Source organism: Mustela lutreola, chromosome 6 (genome assembly GCF_030435805.1).
Source record: "Mustela lutreola isolate mMusLut2 chromosome 6, mMusLut2.pri, whole genome shotgun sequence".
Classification (NCBI taxonomy): domain Eukaryota; kingdom Metazoa; phylum Chordata; class Mammalia; order Carnivora; family Mustelidae; genus Mustela; species Mustela lutreola.
The window spans coordinates 113,398,012-113,418,750 of record NC_081295.1 but is presented as its reverse complement, the minus strand read 5'-3'; the positions used below and the strand labels follow the sequence as shown (position 1 = coordinate 113,418,750).

General features: G+C 37.6%; 1 protein-coding gene across 4 annotated transcripts in view; it reads right to left on the bottom strand.

The window, feature by feature from the left end:
* Window positions 1-20,739, bottom strand: part of SMAP1 (small ArfGAP 1) — a 167,630-nt gene that overhangs the window by 2,301 nt on the left and 144,590 nt on the right. For all 4 annotated transcript variants that reach the window (XM_059178391.1, XM_059178392.1, XM_059178393.1 and 1 more), the window contains 3 exons: window positions 7,495-7,622; window positions 1,843-2,014; window positions 724-1,037 (listed from right to left, as the gene is read on the bottom strand). In XM_059178391.1, the coding sequence (XP_059034374.1) occupies window positions 724-1,037; window positions 1,843-2,014; window positions 7,495-7,622 (614 nt within the window). The remainder of the gene's footprint in view (window positions 1-723; window positions 1,038-1,842; window positions 2,015-7,494; window positions 7,623-20,739) is intronic.

Below are 20,739 nucleotides of genomic sequence, written 5' to 3'. Positions count from 1 at the left end.
TGACCAGAATAGAAAGCAAGATCCCCCAAATGCCAGAAGAACAAATAAGAACTGTGAAGGGAAGAGTTGCTGGAGCATGAACCCAAGTCTAAGGTCAGAATAATGGAGCACTAAAAGAGAAACTGACTCGAAAGAAGGTATACTAAAATGTCAGCTTTTGGCTTTAAATTAACATACGAAGCGATGTCTGAGACAAATGTGAACCTGTCCCTAAGTAAAAAGGAAACCCAACATTATAAAGGTTTTTAAACAAAAGTATTTCTTATAAAGCCAAGGGCAGTAGTCAAATGACATAGAGAACAGCCTATATCCCTCATAAAATAGTGCTTTGAGAAGAGGAGGCTGGTCTAAGTGGACTATTAAAATATTCCACCAGGGAGCTGGGTTAAAAGCTTGATGCTAATTTCCATGGGGGGTGGGGGAGAAGGCGTGGAACAGACAAGAAGTCTCTCAAGATGCCCAAGATAATTTCTAGTGATTACAAATAGGATGTTCGCCAGTGTTATAACCTGAAATGAAAAAAATGCTTAACATATCTTTACAGCATATTCTCAATACAGTCAGTGACAGCTCATTGTCTATGTGATGTAACTTCGTAATACCTATGAACAGTTCTCACCTTATACATTACCCCTATTCAAATCTTTCTGCCAGGCTGTTAGATTAAATAAAACCACTTAGAAAATAAATCCAGTCTCTTTGATTTTGGAAATGACCCCTTACCTGTGAGAGGTTCCATTGGGGCTGTTGAGCTTGTGGCAGGCCAAACTTACTCTGGGGTGCACCCATCTGTCCCACCATTCCTCCTTGGGGGCCAACCACGTTTGGAGGAAGTGGCATCACACTGGTTTGTGCGTTTCCCATAAACCCATTGGGCATGGGCATGCCCACCATCATGCTCGCACTCTGTCCCATCACATTTCCAAGAAGGCCAGGAGCTGCAGGTGTAGGCACAGGTACGCCCATTGATGGAAAACCTTGAAATGCAGTCGGTGCTTGTGAGGTAAATGGTATATTTGTGGGTCCCATAAACACACCTACATTTTAAGAACCATGAGAAGAAAATGAGAAAACAGGACTATTGTATACAACTGCACTTACCTCTGTAATCACAGAAAAAGGATCACCATCTTTCTGAACTACCCGCGGCAAAAATTTTAATTCCAGTCTGCTCCTACTGATCAAACTCGTACCAATACTCTCAGAACTGGTTACTTCCAGAAGGCAGTTATAAACCTGAGCACATTTAATTAGGACAAATAAATCTTATGCTACGTAGTTTCGGTATTTTCTATAACTATTGCATAAGATTATGTGCTGTTAGTGCAGATGTGTACCACTGGGCTCCCCCTATCAAACACACAAGTGAGAGTTGATGGTGTCTGCCTTTAATAGAAGCAGGTGGGATGTTCTCTAACTTCAGCTCACTATATAGAGGAAAGGGGTCTAATAGATTATGTAAACAACAAATCTTACTGTGCAGTATTTCATTTTAATTAAAAACTCAAAGTTTTGGAATTCTTGTGATAACCATGCTTATTGTTTACTAACAGAAAAATACTGTATACAAAGTTGTAAACTTCATGCAAATCAAGGTAATTCTTCAAACACCATGTCCTGTAAGCTTGTGAAACAATATTAAGTGATACATGAACAGCTTGTTAATTCTAAGTGAATAAAGTTTTATGAATCCTGTAATATGCTTAATTCTAATGATTCATTTCAATTTTGTATTTGCACAAATTGCAACAAAAGCACTCATTACATAGAAAAATAACACAACGGGTATATTTCTAGTAATGTCACTACAAGTTGTTGACCGCAGATTTTAAAATGAATTACCAGGAGTACTCTGTTGCTGAATGGTTCCTGTACCATACAAAGATAAGATGGAGTCTTTGGAGAGTTGTTTCTTTGCCACCTCTTCTGACTTTGTAGTTTGCTCAGTGAACAGATCCAGATCCCCAGATATTACTGTAGACAGAGTGGCAGCTGCAGGTATAGAGGGCGTCCCCTGATACAAAAACAAAACAAGCTGTCAAATTCTGCACGCTAAAACACAGTTTATCTATTACTTAAAATCTAAATGAAATTAGAAATTAATTGAAGAAGGTAATAGGGTAACATTACAGGGGACCACTCATTCACAAGCCCACACAAAAACATCTAGGAGGAAAGTACAATGTTTCCTATTTTGAATCTGTTGCTGTAAGAGAGGTAGGCTGAAGCTCTTTCAGAATGAACTGCGTTTACTTGCTAAACTGACACTGAGTTTTTGCCCATCACATCCTGACCACAGTGACTTCAACAACAGGTTGTGATGGCCTTGTGAGGACCACCACTCCTGGGAGATACTGGGGCATCCCCTTTGGCAACCACTACTCCAAGAAACTGGTATCCCTTGGCAATAACAGCAGACTCCAAGAGGATCCTGCAAAGGCTGATCTTTGAAAAAAAGAAAAGGCTTTTTCAAAAGCTGCATCAAGATATTTTTATAAACCTCACTTAGATCATCTTTAACCACAACATTAGGATATTTCTAGTCTATCCAGAAATGAAGCACAGCAAAACTTCAACCTATACTCTCAACCATATCTTCAATCCCACCTTCGGACAAGTAGCAAAGGAACACAAAAATAAACATGTAGATACAAAAAAATTTTTTCACTTAATCTATATCTGCACACAGATTAAAGTGAGGTTATTATAGCTGTGACTGTATAATGATCTCTACAGATATTAAATATTCAATCACATTTGTTTACATGAAATTGTTTTAAATATGAAGAGTTTCAAAGAATTCTAAGAACAATAAAAACTGGGTAAGAGCCTTAAATTATAGAACAAAGTGAGAGTGGTAGGTACAAGTTAAAGATCATGCATATGTTTGTCTTAATTTTTTAAAAATTCAGACATTTAATAGGTTGGCTAAAAAAACCTAGCAAAAAATTGCCATCTTGGCGTATACATAAATTCAAACAGATCAATATGTTGAATCTATTATGACAAATTAAGCAAAAATTTTGAAACAGAAAAGCCACTTAATTTTGCAAAAGATCTAAAATGTGTAAGGCACTGGACATAATGGAGTATCAAATAAAACAATATGCTTGAATAAAGTATTATCTGAACTACCAATGATGCAACAGAAGCTCACAGAGGCTATAAGCAAGAGCTCTGGAGCCAGCCTGCCAGGATTAGAATTTTGATCCCACTGCTTACTAAAGAAAACAACATATCCTTATAGAGTCACTGAATCTCCATTGTCTCACTTCTCTGAACTTGGGGATAATAAAGATTTCCTACTTTACAGAGATGCTTGATGACCACAAGAAGGACTCCGTGGCAGGGTTAAGCACACAGTGTTTACTGTTAGTGCTGTCAGGTAATGAAGCAACCATCTCACTGATCTTTTCATCATGTTTAGTTTCTGTTCAATCTAAGAACCTGCTCAAAATCCAAAATGGCTGGGAAACCTATTCCAGTAGTTCCCCCATTTCCACCCCTTCCAACATACATTCCAAGTACCCCATGGATGCCTGAGGCCACAAAGTACCAAAACCTATATATGCTGTTTTTTTCCCCCTATACATCCCTACCTCTGATAGTTTAATTTAGAAATTAGGCACAGTAAGAGATTAATAATAACCATAAAATAGAACAATTGTAACAATATACTGTAATAAAAGTTATGTGAATGTGGTCTCTCTCAAAACACACCAGACTCGGGCGCCTGGGTGGCTCAGTGGGTTAAGCCTCTGCCTTGGGCTCAGGTCATGATCTCATCAGGGTCCTGGGAATGAGCCCCCGCATCAGGCTCTCTGCTCAGCGAGGAGCCTGCTTCTCCCTTTCTCTGCCTGCCTGTCTACTTGTGATCTCTTTGTCAAATATAAACAAATGAAATCTTAAAAAACAAACAAACAAACACACTGCACTCACCCTTCCTGTGATGATGTGAGATGATTAAAATGCCTATGTGATGAGATGAAGTGAGATGAATGACAAGTGAGGCACTGTGAAGACTGTTAAGCTACTAGTCATCACCTGGTGATACATCAGAAGGAAGATCATCTACTTCTGAACTGTGGGCAAATGAAACTGTGGAAAATGAAACCACAGTCTCCTCCTAGAGCAGCCTAATATTCACATGCTCTAAACATGTATTTTTTTTCTGATGAGGGTAGATAAAATAGAATATCTAACTCAATACGGTCACAGTCTAAAAAGAGCCAAACCAAACAGCATGATGAGCAAGCACTCATATGTCTACTATTATTTTTTGGTGCTCCATTTGAGAGCAGTGTAACTCAAGAATAAAATAATAACATTTGCCTATCAATTTACACTTCGGGATGCTGCAGAATCCCTAACCAAAGACTCTCGGGCTGTCGGGAGGGCTGATACAAGGAGAGGGCAGGTAATGAAGGTCATTATACTGTTGGTATATGTATATTATAGATAGAAAGAAAGGGATGGCTTCTACAAGTCCCCTTTGGGGACTCTGAACCTCTAAAATGCATGTACATTCTGGTCAACTGAGTATATCTAACCCTCTTGAGAAGACTACACAACCAAACTGGTAAATCTCATTTTCACATGAGTGGGGAATCTCTCTCTTTCTTTCTCTCTCTTTTTTTTAACATTTTATTTATTCAATTGAGAGAAAGAGCACAAGCAGGTGGGAGCAGGCAGAAGGAGAGGGACAAGCAGTCGTGGGGCTGATCCTAGGACCCCGAGATCATGACCTAAGCCCAAGTCAGATGCTCAACCTTGACTGAGCCACTCAGGCACCCCTGAGTGGGAAATCTTTAAAAATAAATAAATAAAGGGGCGCCTGGGTGGCTCAGTGGGTTAAGCTTCTGCCTTCAGCCCGGGTCATGATCTCAGGGTCCAGGGATCAAGCCCCACATCGGGCTCTCTGCTCGGCAGCGAGCCTGCTTCCCCCTCTCTCTCTGCTTGCTGCTCTGCCTACTTGTGATCTCTCTCCGTCAAATAAATAAATAAAAAATCTTAAAAATAAATAAATAAATAAATAAATAATAAAAAAATTAAAAATTTTGAATAAAAATCAGTTCTGAAAGAATTATAGGGGTTCAGAGTAATTCCTATTTCGTTCCAATCAATTTTACATGACAGAAACCCACCAAAATTAGTAAGTTACATAGCAGGAGTGTATGTATAAAATGTGTACTTTAACCTGCCCTTCCCCTTTCCCCATCTTGAAAGACATTATTTGGAAAACATATCTGGGTTTTAACCTTTACATGTAGTTCAGATGAAAGATAATTCTGTTCCCCAAATATTTTATAGGGCTCAACACAACTGGCACAGTTTTGGTCCAAAAACAATATTCTAAAAAAAGAATTAGGTGTGATTTAAAAACATCAGTCCTGTTACTCTTAGTTATTGATGCAGAATGCACAAAGCATGAAGGTCAGACCAACCCCTCATAAAGGCAGGAGCTCTCTCCATATTGCTTGTCACGGTGATACTTAAGAGTTACAAGAAGTCTGCATTGTTCTACTTGCTTTGATACTGAAAAGAATACATGAAGTAGTACACTGAAGCCTCAAATGTGGAGTCTAATTCTCCAAGCTGTTGCAAAGCAACTCTCGTTCAACTCTCGCTCGTAGTCCAGCGGAATCGAAAGAAGTCTGGCAGATAAAACAGCCTCACTAGAATGCTAGACCAAAAGAAACTGCCTTTCATGCTCAAACTGTCAAATATTCTAAATGCTTCTTTTTGAAGCCACAGCATTAGCAGTAGACAACTTTTATCACCACATGAATACCCCTACCTGCACAAATTCACAAGATGCTTAATGTTAACTGAAGAAACAGTGGTAACACAGTTCCTCTTATGTGCTGGGGGAAGGGAGAAGGAGCAAAGTCATAAAATAACGCTATCTTTTCTGAAAATAAACATTAATGCTGCAGACAATTTTGATAAATTTTTATCAAATAAAAAATTATTTGATAAAGATAATTTAAACTAATTCCTCAAATTTATTTGCTTAATTCTATTGGTAATTGTACAATGACTATCATAATAACAAAAATATGTGTAATAAAAGTATAAGCAATAAGACATAGATTAATATTAAAACTTTCCACCCAAACAATATACATTTGCCTCCATTTTTCCAGAGAAAAGGGAAATATTTTACCTCAAAAATTATGCTGTACTGAAACAAACTGTTGTTCATTTATAAAGTATAAACTTAAAATAGAATCTTAACTGTATCCTTAAGAGTAACCTATTTACCTAAAAAGTTCATATATTCACCTTAAAGAAAGCTAAATATTTCATGGGATCACTTGCATGTGGAATCAAATAAATAAATAAATAATTGAATTCACAGAAAGCAAAATGGTAATTTACCAGAGCTCAGGAGTAGAGGAAATACAGGGAGGTCGGTACAAAGTCAGTTATACAATGAATAAGCTGTGAGGACCTATAATGTGACACAGTTGATTATACTATACTGAATAACTGAAATTTGTGAAAAGGGCGCTAAAGTGTTCTCATCAAAAAGAAAAAAGAAGTAAATACATAAGGTGACAGATGTGTTAATCAAATATACACCTTAAGTATTTACCATTTTATTTGTCAGTTATACCTCAATAAAGCTGAAAAATTTAAAGTATTGTTTAAACAATTTACAATTTTAAAATAGGAATGAAGGCAAAAAAATTCCATGTAAAGAACACAATTCAAAATTTTCCCCATCAACATGTAAAAAAATATTCTGATCATTAATATTGTCCTAAATAAATTTTTAAAAAATCATTTTGAAAAGTAAAAATATTATGTGTCCATTATACTTCAACTTTTTAAAAAGATGTTTTTTTTTTTTGTTTTCTTGTTAAAAGATTTTAAGACTAACTTAAAACAACTAATCTTCTTAAAAAAGAATATGAGTACTGAATTTGCTAGAATTTCTTATTCTTGGTTTTCCTGTAGCCAGAATTAAACACTATCTTGGGAATGGCTCAATAGAGCATAAAAAAAGAACTACTGGCTTGTAATCAATACTTAAACTCCATGGTTTAAAACCTCTGAAGTGACCTTGTTAATCTCAGGTAAGGTTGAAATAGTCTGAGTTTTCCCATTGGTTCACTCTAAACATCACTGTTTGCCTAAAGCAAGAGTCAGCAAACTTTAAATACAGCGACCAATTAGGGCTTGTAGGTCAAGTGCCTGTTGAAAAGCAGCCACAGACAATATATAAACAAATGGAATGGCCGTTTCAATAAAACTTCATTTGCAAAAATGAGCTGCAGCCTTAATTTGCCAACCCCTGGCCTAAAGAACAATGCTTTCAAATCAGAGACTGCTCAGAGATAATTCTTTCAAAATTGAAATTTTGAGACTTTTCATTTCTTTTTTTAAATTAATTTTTAAATTTTTTATTAAGATATGTATTATTAGCCTTGAGACTTTTCAAAAAGGGAATAAGCAGTAATCATATAAAACCATATTCTTACTACATACCTGAGCTGGGGGTACGACAGTTGCAGGTAAGGGATTAGAAATCATTGGTCCAAAGATGTCTAGATCATCATTCAGGGATGGCACTGTGGTTGCATTCCCATTGGTCACTGGTGCCTCAGCAGGGCCATCTGAAAAGAATACAGAGTCTCACCCTAAAGTAGATTCTCTTAAATTACTTGAAACATGGCATTATTTTAAAAATATATGGTTTAAAAAAAAAAAGTTCAAAAGTTGGCAACAAAATATATGTCCCCCTTCTACCCCATACTCTCTCCTCTTTCCCAAAGAAACTATTTCCAGTTTTATTCTCCCCAAAATATTCTTTACTCACTGGTTTCTAGGTATAATATATCCAAGTTTAATATATCCCATTTTAACAACTGGTATTACACTTCATGTTATTCTGTATCCTGATGCTTCCTTATGTGCCAGGCACTGTTCTGAGTACATACATTAACTCATTTAATCCCTATTACGTTATGAGACAGACACTACTTTTGAGATAACTGGCTAAACTGGCATTTGATACCATGTTCTTACAAATAATGTCTCTCCATAAATGTGCACATGCTACATGTGTATCTAATGGACATCACTTCACATTGTTTACCTACACTGGAATTAATTTTGAGTATTTAAAATGTCTGAAATGTTTAATTTTCAAGTTACAAAAAAGGGGAAAAACTGCATAGAAAGAAAGAAAACAAACATAAACTATGTAAACTGATTCTATAGGAAATATCCATAAAACTTTGAATTAAACCCTTTTTTAATGAGAATGGCCACCTTCAGCAATAGCAGTACCATGCCACTCAACTGTACTAGGGAAGGAAGTCTGACAATGATAACATCCTATATCAGCTTCCTACTTACTCTCCATCCAAAAAATTTTCTATCTCCTTTTTACATGAGTGCAGATTACAAAATGTAAGCGGTGAGATTTGGGAGTGGGCTGGAGTAGACAGAGTTTTGAGATCACAGTCTACGGAATGGGACACCTCACATAGTTAGCTGTGGCCACAACCAACTAACAGTTCAGAGTACCCCAATTCTAACCTCTTGGGACTTACATCCTAATTGAGCTTCTAATTTAACAATTTACAATCTCATTTGATCTCTCTTTGATATACTACACACTCCTTAAAGATAAATCAGTCATTGTTCAAAATTTCTTCAACATTGAACAGGATGTCTTACACACGGCAGGCTTCAAATATTTGGCAAATTTAATGGAAGGTCTACCATATACTGGGTCTTTCTGCCACAACCCATGGAAACTCACAGGTTTCTTCTCTTTTGTGAAATATAACTACAGAAACTGGTATATTTTATGTCCCTGTTTAAGCTTCAGTGAATCACAGATTATCATTAATTTTAATGAATAAATGGTCATAATTGTGTATTTTTTACTCTTTAACTTAGAAAAGACAGAGTAAAATTCATAAAAGATTAATTTTTCAGTGATGTCACATTATCATAACCACAAAAAAATGTCTGTTTCCTATATATGTATTTTCTATCTGTATTAAGCACTACGGACACTTTTTAAAGGTGAAGCAATAAAACAATGTACAGATTATTACCAATTTATATAGAATTTTAAGCTAAGACACAAATATGACACAAAAGAATTCAAATATGACTCATGAAAGTATTTTTTCATTTCTAACCACAAATGGCAGCATTCGTTTTGAAGTCAGACCTCTTGAAAGAGCTATTTCATGTTTTACAGTCCATTCCGCACTCCACTTAACATCGTGTGTAATACATCACATAAATACGAACCAGAAATAAACTATTTTAGAATGACAAGATATTCCAGATTAAAAACACAATTAAAGGAACATATTTGTGGTATCTGTAACAGCTCAGTAAAGAAGCTCAAGTAACAAAGACATGTGAGCCAGTAGTGCCCATACGCTACAGAGTCGGGGACAGGGAAACAACCTCGACAAACAGACATGTTTAATTCTATCATATGAATAAGGAAGTATTTTATTAGTAGAAAATACAACTATATTTTATATATGTAGTTTAAATTCACACAAAAAAAGCACATGTCCCGTAAAACAGACTATGATGAAGGGGACAATGGTAAAAAAAAAAGCAAAAACCTGACAAATTGAGTATAAACTTGTGTTTCTAGTTTTTTACAAATGTATTTCTAGTTTTCAGTTAAAATTTTCTGCTTCTCAAGTAATAGCCAACACTAATAAGTAGGACGGATTTATGAAAAAAACTACCTTACAAATGAGAAAATATTATCTTTTTTTTTTGGTGAATAGAGAAAATATCATTAATTGATTTTTACCACAGGTCATGTCAATCTAGTTTTTAAGACACCAGTGAGCCCAGGAGATACACTGTGTGAGAACCAAGAGGTTCACCTACTCTGGGTAAATGATCAGTTTCCATACTTTATTTATAAACTATACATCTTTCAGAGACTTGTGTCTGTTCTAAGTAGTACACTGTACTTCATTAAGAATATTTATTTATACTTTCAAATCTAAATTCTATTCAGTATCTAGGAGTACATTATCTAAACTATAAAACAACACACAGTACTTTGCTTTTGAAGTCTTATCCTTCAGACCCCTCATGTATCCTTCACAGCCTTCACCCTTCATATGTGTGACTAATAAAAATAACAGCCAACACTCAGTATAATGCTTGTTTCGTGCCAGTCTAAAAAATACAAATACACAAACACATACATGCACTTCTTTAGTCTTTACAATGATGCTATGAGAGAGGTACTATTAATTATCCTCATTTGCAGATGACAAAACCATTAAACTTGTCCACAGTCACAGAGTTAGAGCACAGCCTTGGAAACAAATGCAAAAACATGCTTAAGAATGTATATATAGGGGCGCCTGGGTGGCTCAGTGGGTTAAAGCCTCTGCCTTCAGCTCGGGTCATGATCTCGGGGTCCTGGGATCAAGCCCCATGTCGGGCTCTCTGCTCAGCAGGGAGCCTTCCTCCTCCTCTCTCTCTCTGCCTGCCTCTCTGCCTACTTGTGATCTCTGTCTGTCAAATAAATAAGTAAATACAAAAAAAAAAAGAATGTATATATAAAAGTCATTTTCTTTAGATAAAATTGTGTATGTGTGGGTAAGGGTAGACAGCATTCTATATTGCATGGGCTTAAACTAACTTATTTATTCAGTCCTTCACTACTTAATTTAGGGTTTCCAGATTCTGACCACTACGGAAACAGTAAATATCCACAGTCCTTAACATAAAGCCTTCACAGCTCACTTCCTTCACATGACTTCATGTTCTACCACTGTAAACAGCTTCATTTTCTCATTCCATTAAAAATATATTTTCATTTAAAATCTGACTTTTTGAAATCTCAGAAAGGCATTCCACATAAACCCCATCTACCACAGTGGAGCTGCCATGAAAGTTAACTCATATTAAGTCCAAGGAACCATGGAATCCTTTAGAATGAGGTAGATGAAGCACTTCCTTAGGAATACTGATCTTAATGGCAAGGTTGCCACTGTTTCCAAATGATTAAGGAAGATACTATTTTAATTCCAAAAACCCAAGATGAGGAACGTTCTCTCAGGTCTGACCAAGATTTCCAATCCAATCTCATGACAGACATGGTGACTCTTCTCTGCTTTCACATCTACAATACATCTGCCTTCTTTTCTCTTTACCCTGGTTTTCTCCTCATATAATTCCCTAAAAATGATGGATTTTACCCCCATCAATTTTTATTACTACAAAAGCTAAGCATTCAGAGAATTGTTGAAAAACAATCTTTAACCTAAACAAAGACTTAGCCTTGTATAATCAGTAAATACAAATTCTCAATGGTTTTTCCCTATGGGTTTTAATGTTTGTGAATTTGACTTCCTACCCTGGCGTGCTGTTTAGCCTTCTTTATAAAGGATTGTTTCAATTCATTTTGAAGGTTGTGTTTTTGATTTTCAGTATTTAAAAAAGACAGTTAAAGACTGTCATTATCATCATTTTAAACATCATATTTCCTGGACATTTTTAAATAATATTTACAGGTTATCATTTTTGTCTCTAGGAAAGACAGGAAAGGCATCCCTTCCACTGTCTCCAGTTACAGAAACCAGGGCACCAACCGATTAAAAGACTTGTTCAATGTCACTTCCCTAGTTAAATAGCAAAATGTGCACTAGAACGGAGTCTTCTGGCCCCTAGGTTAGTGAGTGCTCTTTACTTTAAACCACATTTTATCAGAAATCATGTAATTAAAACTGTACCTAATTATAAAGACGTCATTTAAAATTCTGAAATTTAAAAGCCAACTTTTAAGTAGTTTATAGTTATTTGCACTAAGAGCAGCAGTGATACCAAAGGCTCAAAAACCATTCAGCACCACATGCACAGTTCCTCTTCATCTCTCCATTTCACTGTCCTACCAAGCCTAGTATCTTCTCAATTTCTGGGGAAAGACATAGGTGGATGTGGTCATCAATGAGCAAACTGGGCTGAGGGAAGCAAGCGTGGGGTATAGTCAGCCCCGGGTCAACAGAGTATTTACATACCACAGTTGAGTTCAATGAATCCTTTTGATCAAAGGTCCACTAACAGCTCAGTCTTTGCTGACTGAATAAAAGCTCACAGGCCACAAAAGCAACGGAGAAGTGGATGTTTGTGCAAACTAATCAGAATTCACCACAGACATGCACCTCGGTGTGAGTGCTGTGCTCCTTCCTCAGCTACAGAATGGTGGTGGGAGCAGCCAGCAGCAGGAGGAGGGAGCAGCCCCTTTTCATCAGTATGCAGAAACAGGAGTTGGTGGACAATAAAAATAATGGGAGATCCAGAGTACAAGAAAAGCCTAAGGCAAATGGAAGAAATTTAGCTGAGGACAACATCATAAAGAATGATAATGAAGCACAAAGGACCCCTTGAAAAGGCAATGAGCAAACTGAAGAAATTAGGACAATGCAGTAAAATGAAGAAGGAATTTCAATCTTAAAGGCAAGGGATCAAGCCTAGAGTTAGCTGCCTGTGGGTAACTATTTTCTTTCAATGTTACCTTAAGGTTTCAAATCAGTGTTTTATCTGAAAACTGAGTCTGTAGATGACTGCTTTAAATTGCACACATACCATAAATTTACAAGAAAATGTTAAAATGTTTTGAGCTAAAGAAGAAAAAAGTTGTTAAAATCAGTGCTACATCTCACATGAACATAAGGCATGCCCAGCATGCGTTTACCGGCCTACTTTGCCTCATGACACTAATAGATGCCCAGAAAGAAGGTAACATTTCAAATATGACAAAGTCATGAAGGCCAGTCTCTGTCTTCTAGAAATCCTCAATATGGTGAATAAGACTGCAGATTCTATTAACTGTGGCTATACCAGAACTTACCTAACACCAATAATCCAAAAGAGTAAGGGTAAAAAACCAAAAATGCCATGTACTTTCATCATTACTTTACATAAAGTATCTGACTTTAATCATATCACCTTTAGAGAATTTTACACATTATATCTAGGATTTCAACAGAAGTCTGATGGTGTACCTAGAAAACTCAAGTGCCATAACCAGTCTGAGAAGCTTTTTCTGGAGCACCCTGGCAGAAACATTTTCCCATCTAGGGTTAAAACAGTTAAGTGGAAGTTGCCCTATGTCTCTAATAAAACCACATGGAGGATTGGCTTTACTACTACCCCGCCCAGGCACAGTACTTGACCTGAGCTCTCTTCTAAGGCAACTGATGACTCCCAAATCCAGAAGACCCAATACCACTTTCATTATAGACTCATCACCCACATCTGGTCAGCCAGGCCTACTGATTTTTCCACCCCAAATCCAGAGCTGCAAAGTGGTGGCCTTCCCAAGTACCTCAATATTTTCATTTATAGAGTCTTTTTAAAAAGATTTTTTAAATTAATTAATTAATCTATTTATTTATTTATTTATTTACTTGAAAGGGAGAGGTAGGGGGGAAGAAGCAGAAGACGACAAGCAGACTCTGCACTGAGCATGGAGCCAGGTGTGGGGCCCCATCCCATGACCCCAATATCCCGACCTGAGCCGAAATCAAGAGTCGGACGCTTAACTAACTAAGCTACCTAGGCACCCGTCATTTTTAGTTTTTAATGGCATCTGAATACACTTAGATTGATAGACAGCCCCAATATGCCACAGGCCTCATTACTGTACTCTGGCACCGTGTTTATAGCCCACAGCCCTTGTCCATGCCCTCTTGTCTACCAGGAAGAGAGTAGAGCCACCTTCTAAATTTGATGCTTGATACAAGCCCAATCCTGGGGCTTCCTCACTCCAGTTCAGTGACATTGAGGCTGGCATTATCTCTCCAAAGCAGAAATATGTCCTCCAGAGTCTCTCTGTCCACACGCCAGTGGATCCCTGCTGCCACAGCACCATGCACAACTAGTCACACACAGGTAGTTCTCTTCCAACAACTGTTACACCTTGTGAGCCAGAAGCACATCTTGCTCTGCTCACCTACAGATCTGTTCCAAGCGTGCTATCACAGCACCTGACAGGTAGTACTCCAGAGCTGTTGCTCAATAAGATGCAGATGGGTTTTAAGTCATAAGATGCCTTACAATGGTGCTAAGGCACTAGGAGACATGTTTACTGAGTAACTGGTTATCTGAGTAGTAATAAACACATTAGATCTTACTTGAAATAAATTTCCACAGGACAAAACAAAACAAACAAACAAGCAAACAAACAAACAAAAAACTTCTTTGGTCCTCCTCTGACCAGCAGCAGCAAGAAAATTAACCTTTGATTTGAGGAAGATAAAATTTAAGTTGGGAATTTTAGCATTGTTCCATATTTCAAACTGAATTCTCTCAACCAATTCTCTTATATAATCCCACTCTTCCCTCAGCAATAATTCTCTATCCTCCAGTTTCCAGACTGCAATCTCATCCCTAACTCATACACACACACACACAAAAGCTCCATTTTCTGGTATTTACTAGAGTTCCATGAACTCTGATGGCACTCAATAAATATTAATTGAATTCTTCCTTTACTTGAGTGTCAGATGCATTAGCAGGTCATAATCTATTTGTACAAATAATAAAAGATGTCAAAGAGCAACATGAGATTTTATGTATTACTAATCTAGTTTAAGGCAGATAAGAATATGATAAGTGGATGTTATGTTTTTCATTACCGTTTTTGACTAAGCATGAGTACACCCTTGCTACAACAAACACCGCCAAGTCTAATTCTTCATCAGTAACTACTGAGGCGTCATCCTAAGAAGGAATGAGTTTAAGTGGAAACTGTACTGATTAAAAAAGGCTGCTTCCATGAGATGTAGTAATGTTCTCCTTCATGGCAAAACTTCTTAAAGCTTTATACATTTTCATGTTACTCAAAGAACCCTTTTTATTTTCTACACAAAAAAACATCTAAAGCTCTTTCCTTAATAAAAGTGTTTATTTGGAATTTCTTTTGTATTAAAACACATGAATTGCTTTATGGAATGAAATAAACCATGTGTGTTACTTCGTAGATTCAAGTCACAAATGTCCATTTAATGCATATTAAAATTTTCAAGCTTCAAATTCTTTTCAAATGCTTTTTAAAAAAGAAAGAAAGAAAGAAATAGGTGCCTGAGAGTTAAATGGAGCTATTTTTTTTTTATTTTTTAGTCAATAAACTAAAAATGTAATATTTAGGCTACTATAGTAAAATGACTGAAGTGGCCTTAAAAGATTACCTTAATCCTCTCATTCTATTTGTTCTCTCTTTTGAGCCCCTCCATGCATGCTACCCATCCCCACACTCAGGCCAGTTCTGGAGGAAGGGACCCCTTTATGAGTGGGGACTACAGTGCTGTGCAGCAAGCCCTGCAGTGTTGTCCATCTTTCAGGAGATCCACACACATCAATTTAGAGCTGCTGTCTGAAAAGTGCTTTAAGGAGTAAATGTCGTAGAACTGACTGTTTAAATAAATAAATATGTGTCTGTATATTTCTGTACCATTTTATAGCCTCAGAAGACAAGAAATACATACATATAAAACCAAATTGTATAAAACAAATTTCTTTCTAAATGTTTAAAAACATGGTGACAGACTCAATTTGAGGCCACCAGATTTCCTCAGTGCTTTTAAGGGACCTACATACCCTCTATTACCCAAAGACCATGCTGTATGACAACAATCTGGAGGTTATACAGCATAATTTGACTCCCTCTTCTGCACATCCCTTCAAAGGCCTGAGCTATCTCCTACTCCTCTCCTCTGACCCAATATTCAGGCTACAATCTCAGCACAGGCTTGCGTGCAAGTTACTGTGCTGTATGCCTCACATTTATTTATTCATTTAGATTTGGCCATCAACCCTGGGTTCTTATTTCCATTCCCCAGATGAAATCACTAGAGCCTACTTAAACTACAGGTTACTTACTGCCTCTAAATTCAGTGCTGTTTTCTTATGGCACAAGGTCACCCTTGTGCCTTGTGCCACTTCTCCTCAGCATGGACTCAGAACCACTTGCAAGGACCTGCCTATTGCCAGTTCTCTAACAGCAATATATTCATTCTACCTGCATTTTTTTTCCTCCACAGGTGTGCTTATACAGAAGTAAAACCAGTTCCTCCTTTTTGAAAGGGTAATATAAGAGTTTACAATAGTTCACTGAACATACTCTTCTGACCATACAGGATGTTCACAATGTTAGGGCGGAGCTTAAAGCTACCAGGGAGGAGGTTCACAATGCTCTCAATGAGTTCCAATCTAATCTAAACTCTCTCAAAGCTAGGGTAACGGAGACAGAAGATAGAATTAGTGATCTGGAGGACAAACAGAGAGAGAGAAAGGATCAGGAGGAAGCCTGGAACAAAGAGCTTAGAAACCACGAAAACAGAATCAGGGAAATAAATGATGCCATGAAGTGTACCAACGTCAGAATTATTGGAATCCCTGAATGGGAGGAGAAAGAAAGAAGTCTAGAAGATATAGTGGAACAAGTCCTTCATGAAAATTTTCCCAATCTCGCGAATGGAACCAGCGTTCATGTACTAGAGGCTGAACGGTCTCCACCCAAGATTATACATTCCAAAAAAACATCACGACACCTGATAGTCAAATTGAAGAATTATAATTGTAGGTATAATCTCTTGAAAGCCACCAGGGCAAAGAAGCAATGAATTCTTCACTAGGTTTAAAACTGTATCGGAAAAACAAAGCAGAATACAAAATTATTTAGGGCACTTATGCTACAGTATTCCTTCTCTTTGCCCCTCTCCTTGGAAAAATGGGTGTCTATCTAACTACACAAACATCCTGCTGATCTGGGCAATGCAACAGGACGCCAGTGGTTTTTGAGGGCCACTGCTGCTATGTCTGGCATTTAGTCCACTCATTCGCAAACTTGTTTCCATCTACAGCTTATGAACTTTGAAAAACAGAAGTTTCCCTGTAGGAATTTTCTGCTTTAAAATTTAAGTAAATGCTTTCTTTGGGGGTTTCATCCCTTAGCTTGTTTCTGTCCAAAAAATCTTTTAAAAACAAAAAAACCTAAAGAAAAAAAGGGTAATGTATTCATTTCTCTCATCAGAGAAAACTGGAATGTATGTTATTAGAAAATTAAGTAGGTTATATACTGGTAACTACATTTAACTAGCATGTCAACGCATTTGAACTAGGTCCTGATGTTAAGTTAAAGCTTTTTCTTTTCTGAAACACAAACAATGAGAAAACTTGAAAACTTGCCTAAAGTTGTATGTTCCTTTTAGAAAAAACTGAAGGAACCTTTCTACCTACTTTCCTCTGTAGAGTTCAGTATTTAAAATAATTTAAAATGAAACTTAGGAACTTAAGAAATGTTTAGGCAGAAATTTTCCTAGATTAAAGTGAGTAAGCATAAAAATGATTATTTAAGCACTTGAATATACCCTGAGCTAGATTTTCATTACCAAGATCATATCCATTCTTTGTACAATGCCTTTTAGGACACTGAGGATATAATCCTCTCATACACTTTCTGCAGTCCACCCCAGCCACACACACCCCTCTGTGCCTGGCAGGACTGCCGGTCAAGCCTCCTGGCAAGAAGCTAGGTTACGCTGTGGTGTTCTTGCAGTGAATGGACAACCACAGACAGAAACCCTGCAGGAGGGCTTTCTACCTTTGGTGAACATATTGAACTGAAACCTGTAAGGTCACTTTAACACGAGCAATTTATGATTCTTCTCAAGCCTTATGCTTAAAGCATTTGCTCAGCCCTGAAGAAATTCTCAAATGGGGTTTTCTACTAAAAAACGTTAAAAAAAGAGAAAAGAAAAAGAAAGAAAGAGAGAAAAAGAAAAGAAAAAGCAAATAGCACCACTAGATGAAAGTATTAGTCTGGGAGGGTTATCCTAACCAACTGCTAAGCTGTCAGTTTTTATCATGTAAAAACTAAGCAACAATCAACAACAATAACAACAACAAAATGGAGACTAGTGTAACAGCATAATGCCCAGTGCCAGAATAACTACACAAGTAGGGACCATGAAGACCACCCCTTAACCATGCCCTAGAAACTGATTTTAATTATCTTCTAACAGCAGGTATACAGTCAAGTCAAGATGTATCTGAGTCTGGAGTCTGATTCAGGAATTTTCAGTCTGGCCCTTAGTGAAGAGGAACACCTAAGACATTGGGTTATTTCTAAGATTAGAGGACAGGTAATAACCAAGTATCTGCCCCCACTTCCGGCATTAGAGAGCAAAACACTGAATAAGTCACATATTTACAGGCTTCAGACTCTAATTAATACCTAAATATGAAGCAGTTCTTATAGGTAAATTGGGAATGTAAGGCAGATGTCAGCAAACTATAGTCCACTGCCTTTTTACAAATATTTTGCGAACACAGCCATGCTCAATTGCTTACGTATGTGCTATTACAATGGGAGAGTTAAGTAGTTGCAGATACCATGCACCTTACAAAGCCAAAGTATTTGGCCTTTTCCGTAAAAATCTTGCGGACCCTTGCTAAAAAGCATACGGAGAGTGTTTTATGTTTGATGGGGTGTTGGGATGGGGAGTAGATCAGGAAAGGTGAGCTGAAGAAAATAGGTTAAGCTTGAGTCAGTAAGTTGAAAAAAAAGACCATGGACTCACCAAAGTGCCATTTAAAGGGAAGATCAAATTACTAAAAATTATCTTAATGGTTACCCCATTATGAGATTAAAAGTGATCCTAGGGGAGCCTGGGTTGCTCAGTGGTTTAAAGCCTCTGCCTTTGGCTCGGGTCATGATCCCAGGGTCCTGGGATCAAGCCCCACATTGGGCTCTCTGCTTCACGGGGAGCCTGCTTCCTCCTCTCTTTCTGCCTGCCTCTCTGCCTACTTGTAATCTGTCAAATAAATAAATAAAATCTTAAAAAAAAAAAAAAAAGTGATCCCAAATACAAACAGTAAACTTTAGGATTCACAGACCCTCCATGGTCATGTAACTAAACTAATGGTGAGGGTTTTCTCTGTATTTTCTGCAAACACTTTAAGTTAACGCCTGTTCCAGTCTTAGTCACATGGGGATATACTATCATCTTTGCATGACTATAAATCATACTTCAGGGCCCCCGCTCCCTACACTGTACCATGTTTCAATTTACAGGGGAAAACCAGAGCCCACTTAGGGGAGAGTGCTTACTTTGGGAAACAGAAAAACAAACAAACTGCTGCCCAAAGTAGATACCAATAATCAATTCTGATTTAGGATCACTGTTTGTTTTGAGCTGGAATGGACCTCTGATTCTCTGTGGTCTCATGGACTTTCAGAAACTCATTAAATGTCATGCTTTGTAGAGCTTTAAAAAAAAGTCTGAAAAGATTTTTAAAAACAACTTAAGATGTTGATAAACCAGCAAGAGTGAAGAGTTGTACGTACTCTAGGTAAGATAACCCCCAATTCCTGCTGCTAAAACTTCATCAGCAAAATAACCCTCTTTCTGATAATTAGCTCCTATCCCTGCCATTTTTGGAACTCTCCCAGTATATGATTTAAAACTGGTAGTCAACAGCAAAATCCCCTACATATCCTTATCTTCAAATATTCTCTTCACTTTCCTATCCTAAATGAACCTTGGTTCTCCCCTAAATACACTGTTCCCCAAAGCTCTCCCACTTTCAAAAAGAAAGCTGTGTCAGGAAACCCAGAGACTGTGAGTGAGAGAAAATGTTAACTGCTACAAGCCAAGGAGATTTTGGAGTTGTTTGCTCCAAAGCTGTGTAACATGGGCAGCTATCACAGAAAGTGATACCAGAAGAGGGGTGCTGCCATCACCAAATCCTAAAATCTGTGGTACTGGCTTTGATGGTGGGTGGCAGAGGACAGGGAAACACTTAGAGGATCTTGAAAAACGGAAACACTCTATGCGACAGTGCAACAGTTGGTAAGCAGCCCCCAGCAATCATTTGAAAAGTAGGAAACACATCAAAAGTTCTGGCAGAGATTCCCCGGCTGACCACAGAGGAGACTAAGAACAAGAGATGTATACTGATGTAAGCTGCTGAGCTCTGGTGGTTATTACTACACAACATTGCGGCAGCAAGAGTGTAGTATTTAAGGCCAGCCACCCCACTGGTTTACTAGATCCCACTGGCTAGTTAAGACATTGTTAGAGCAATTTTCATGTCCTTAACCAGCAGATCTGCCTGTTCTACAGGCAAAGGTAAATATTCTATAATTTCAGTTGGTCAGCAAATCCTATTGGTTCCACCTTCAAAATATATCCAGAACCTGATGACTTCTTTTAACCTCCAATGACACCACGGACTCTAAGCCACTGTCATCTCTTACCTGTATTATTCTAACAGTTTCCTTATGGGTCTCCCTGCTTCCAGCCTTGCCCTGCTACAATTTATTCTTAACAGAGTAGCTACAATAATTCTTTAAAAATGAAAGTCAGTTCATGTACATTTTTGCTCAAATCTCTCCACTGTATTTCCAGGACACTCAGAGTAAAAGCCATAGTCCTATTCAATCTACCTGCCTCTCTCCTCACCTGGCACACTCCTCTCCTCTGTCATGACCCTTCCCAGAGATCATTCCACTCTGGCTACATAGTCATCCTTGCTGGTTCTTGCACACATCAAGTAAGCTGCTACTGCAGAGCCTTTGCACTTGCTATTCTCTCTGGTTAGAATGTTCTGCCCCACACATCCAGATAACCACAACTTCTTCAGGTCTTTGCTCCAGCAATACTCAGTGAGTACCTTCCATGCCCTGGCCACCCAACTTAAAATTACAACTACTTTACT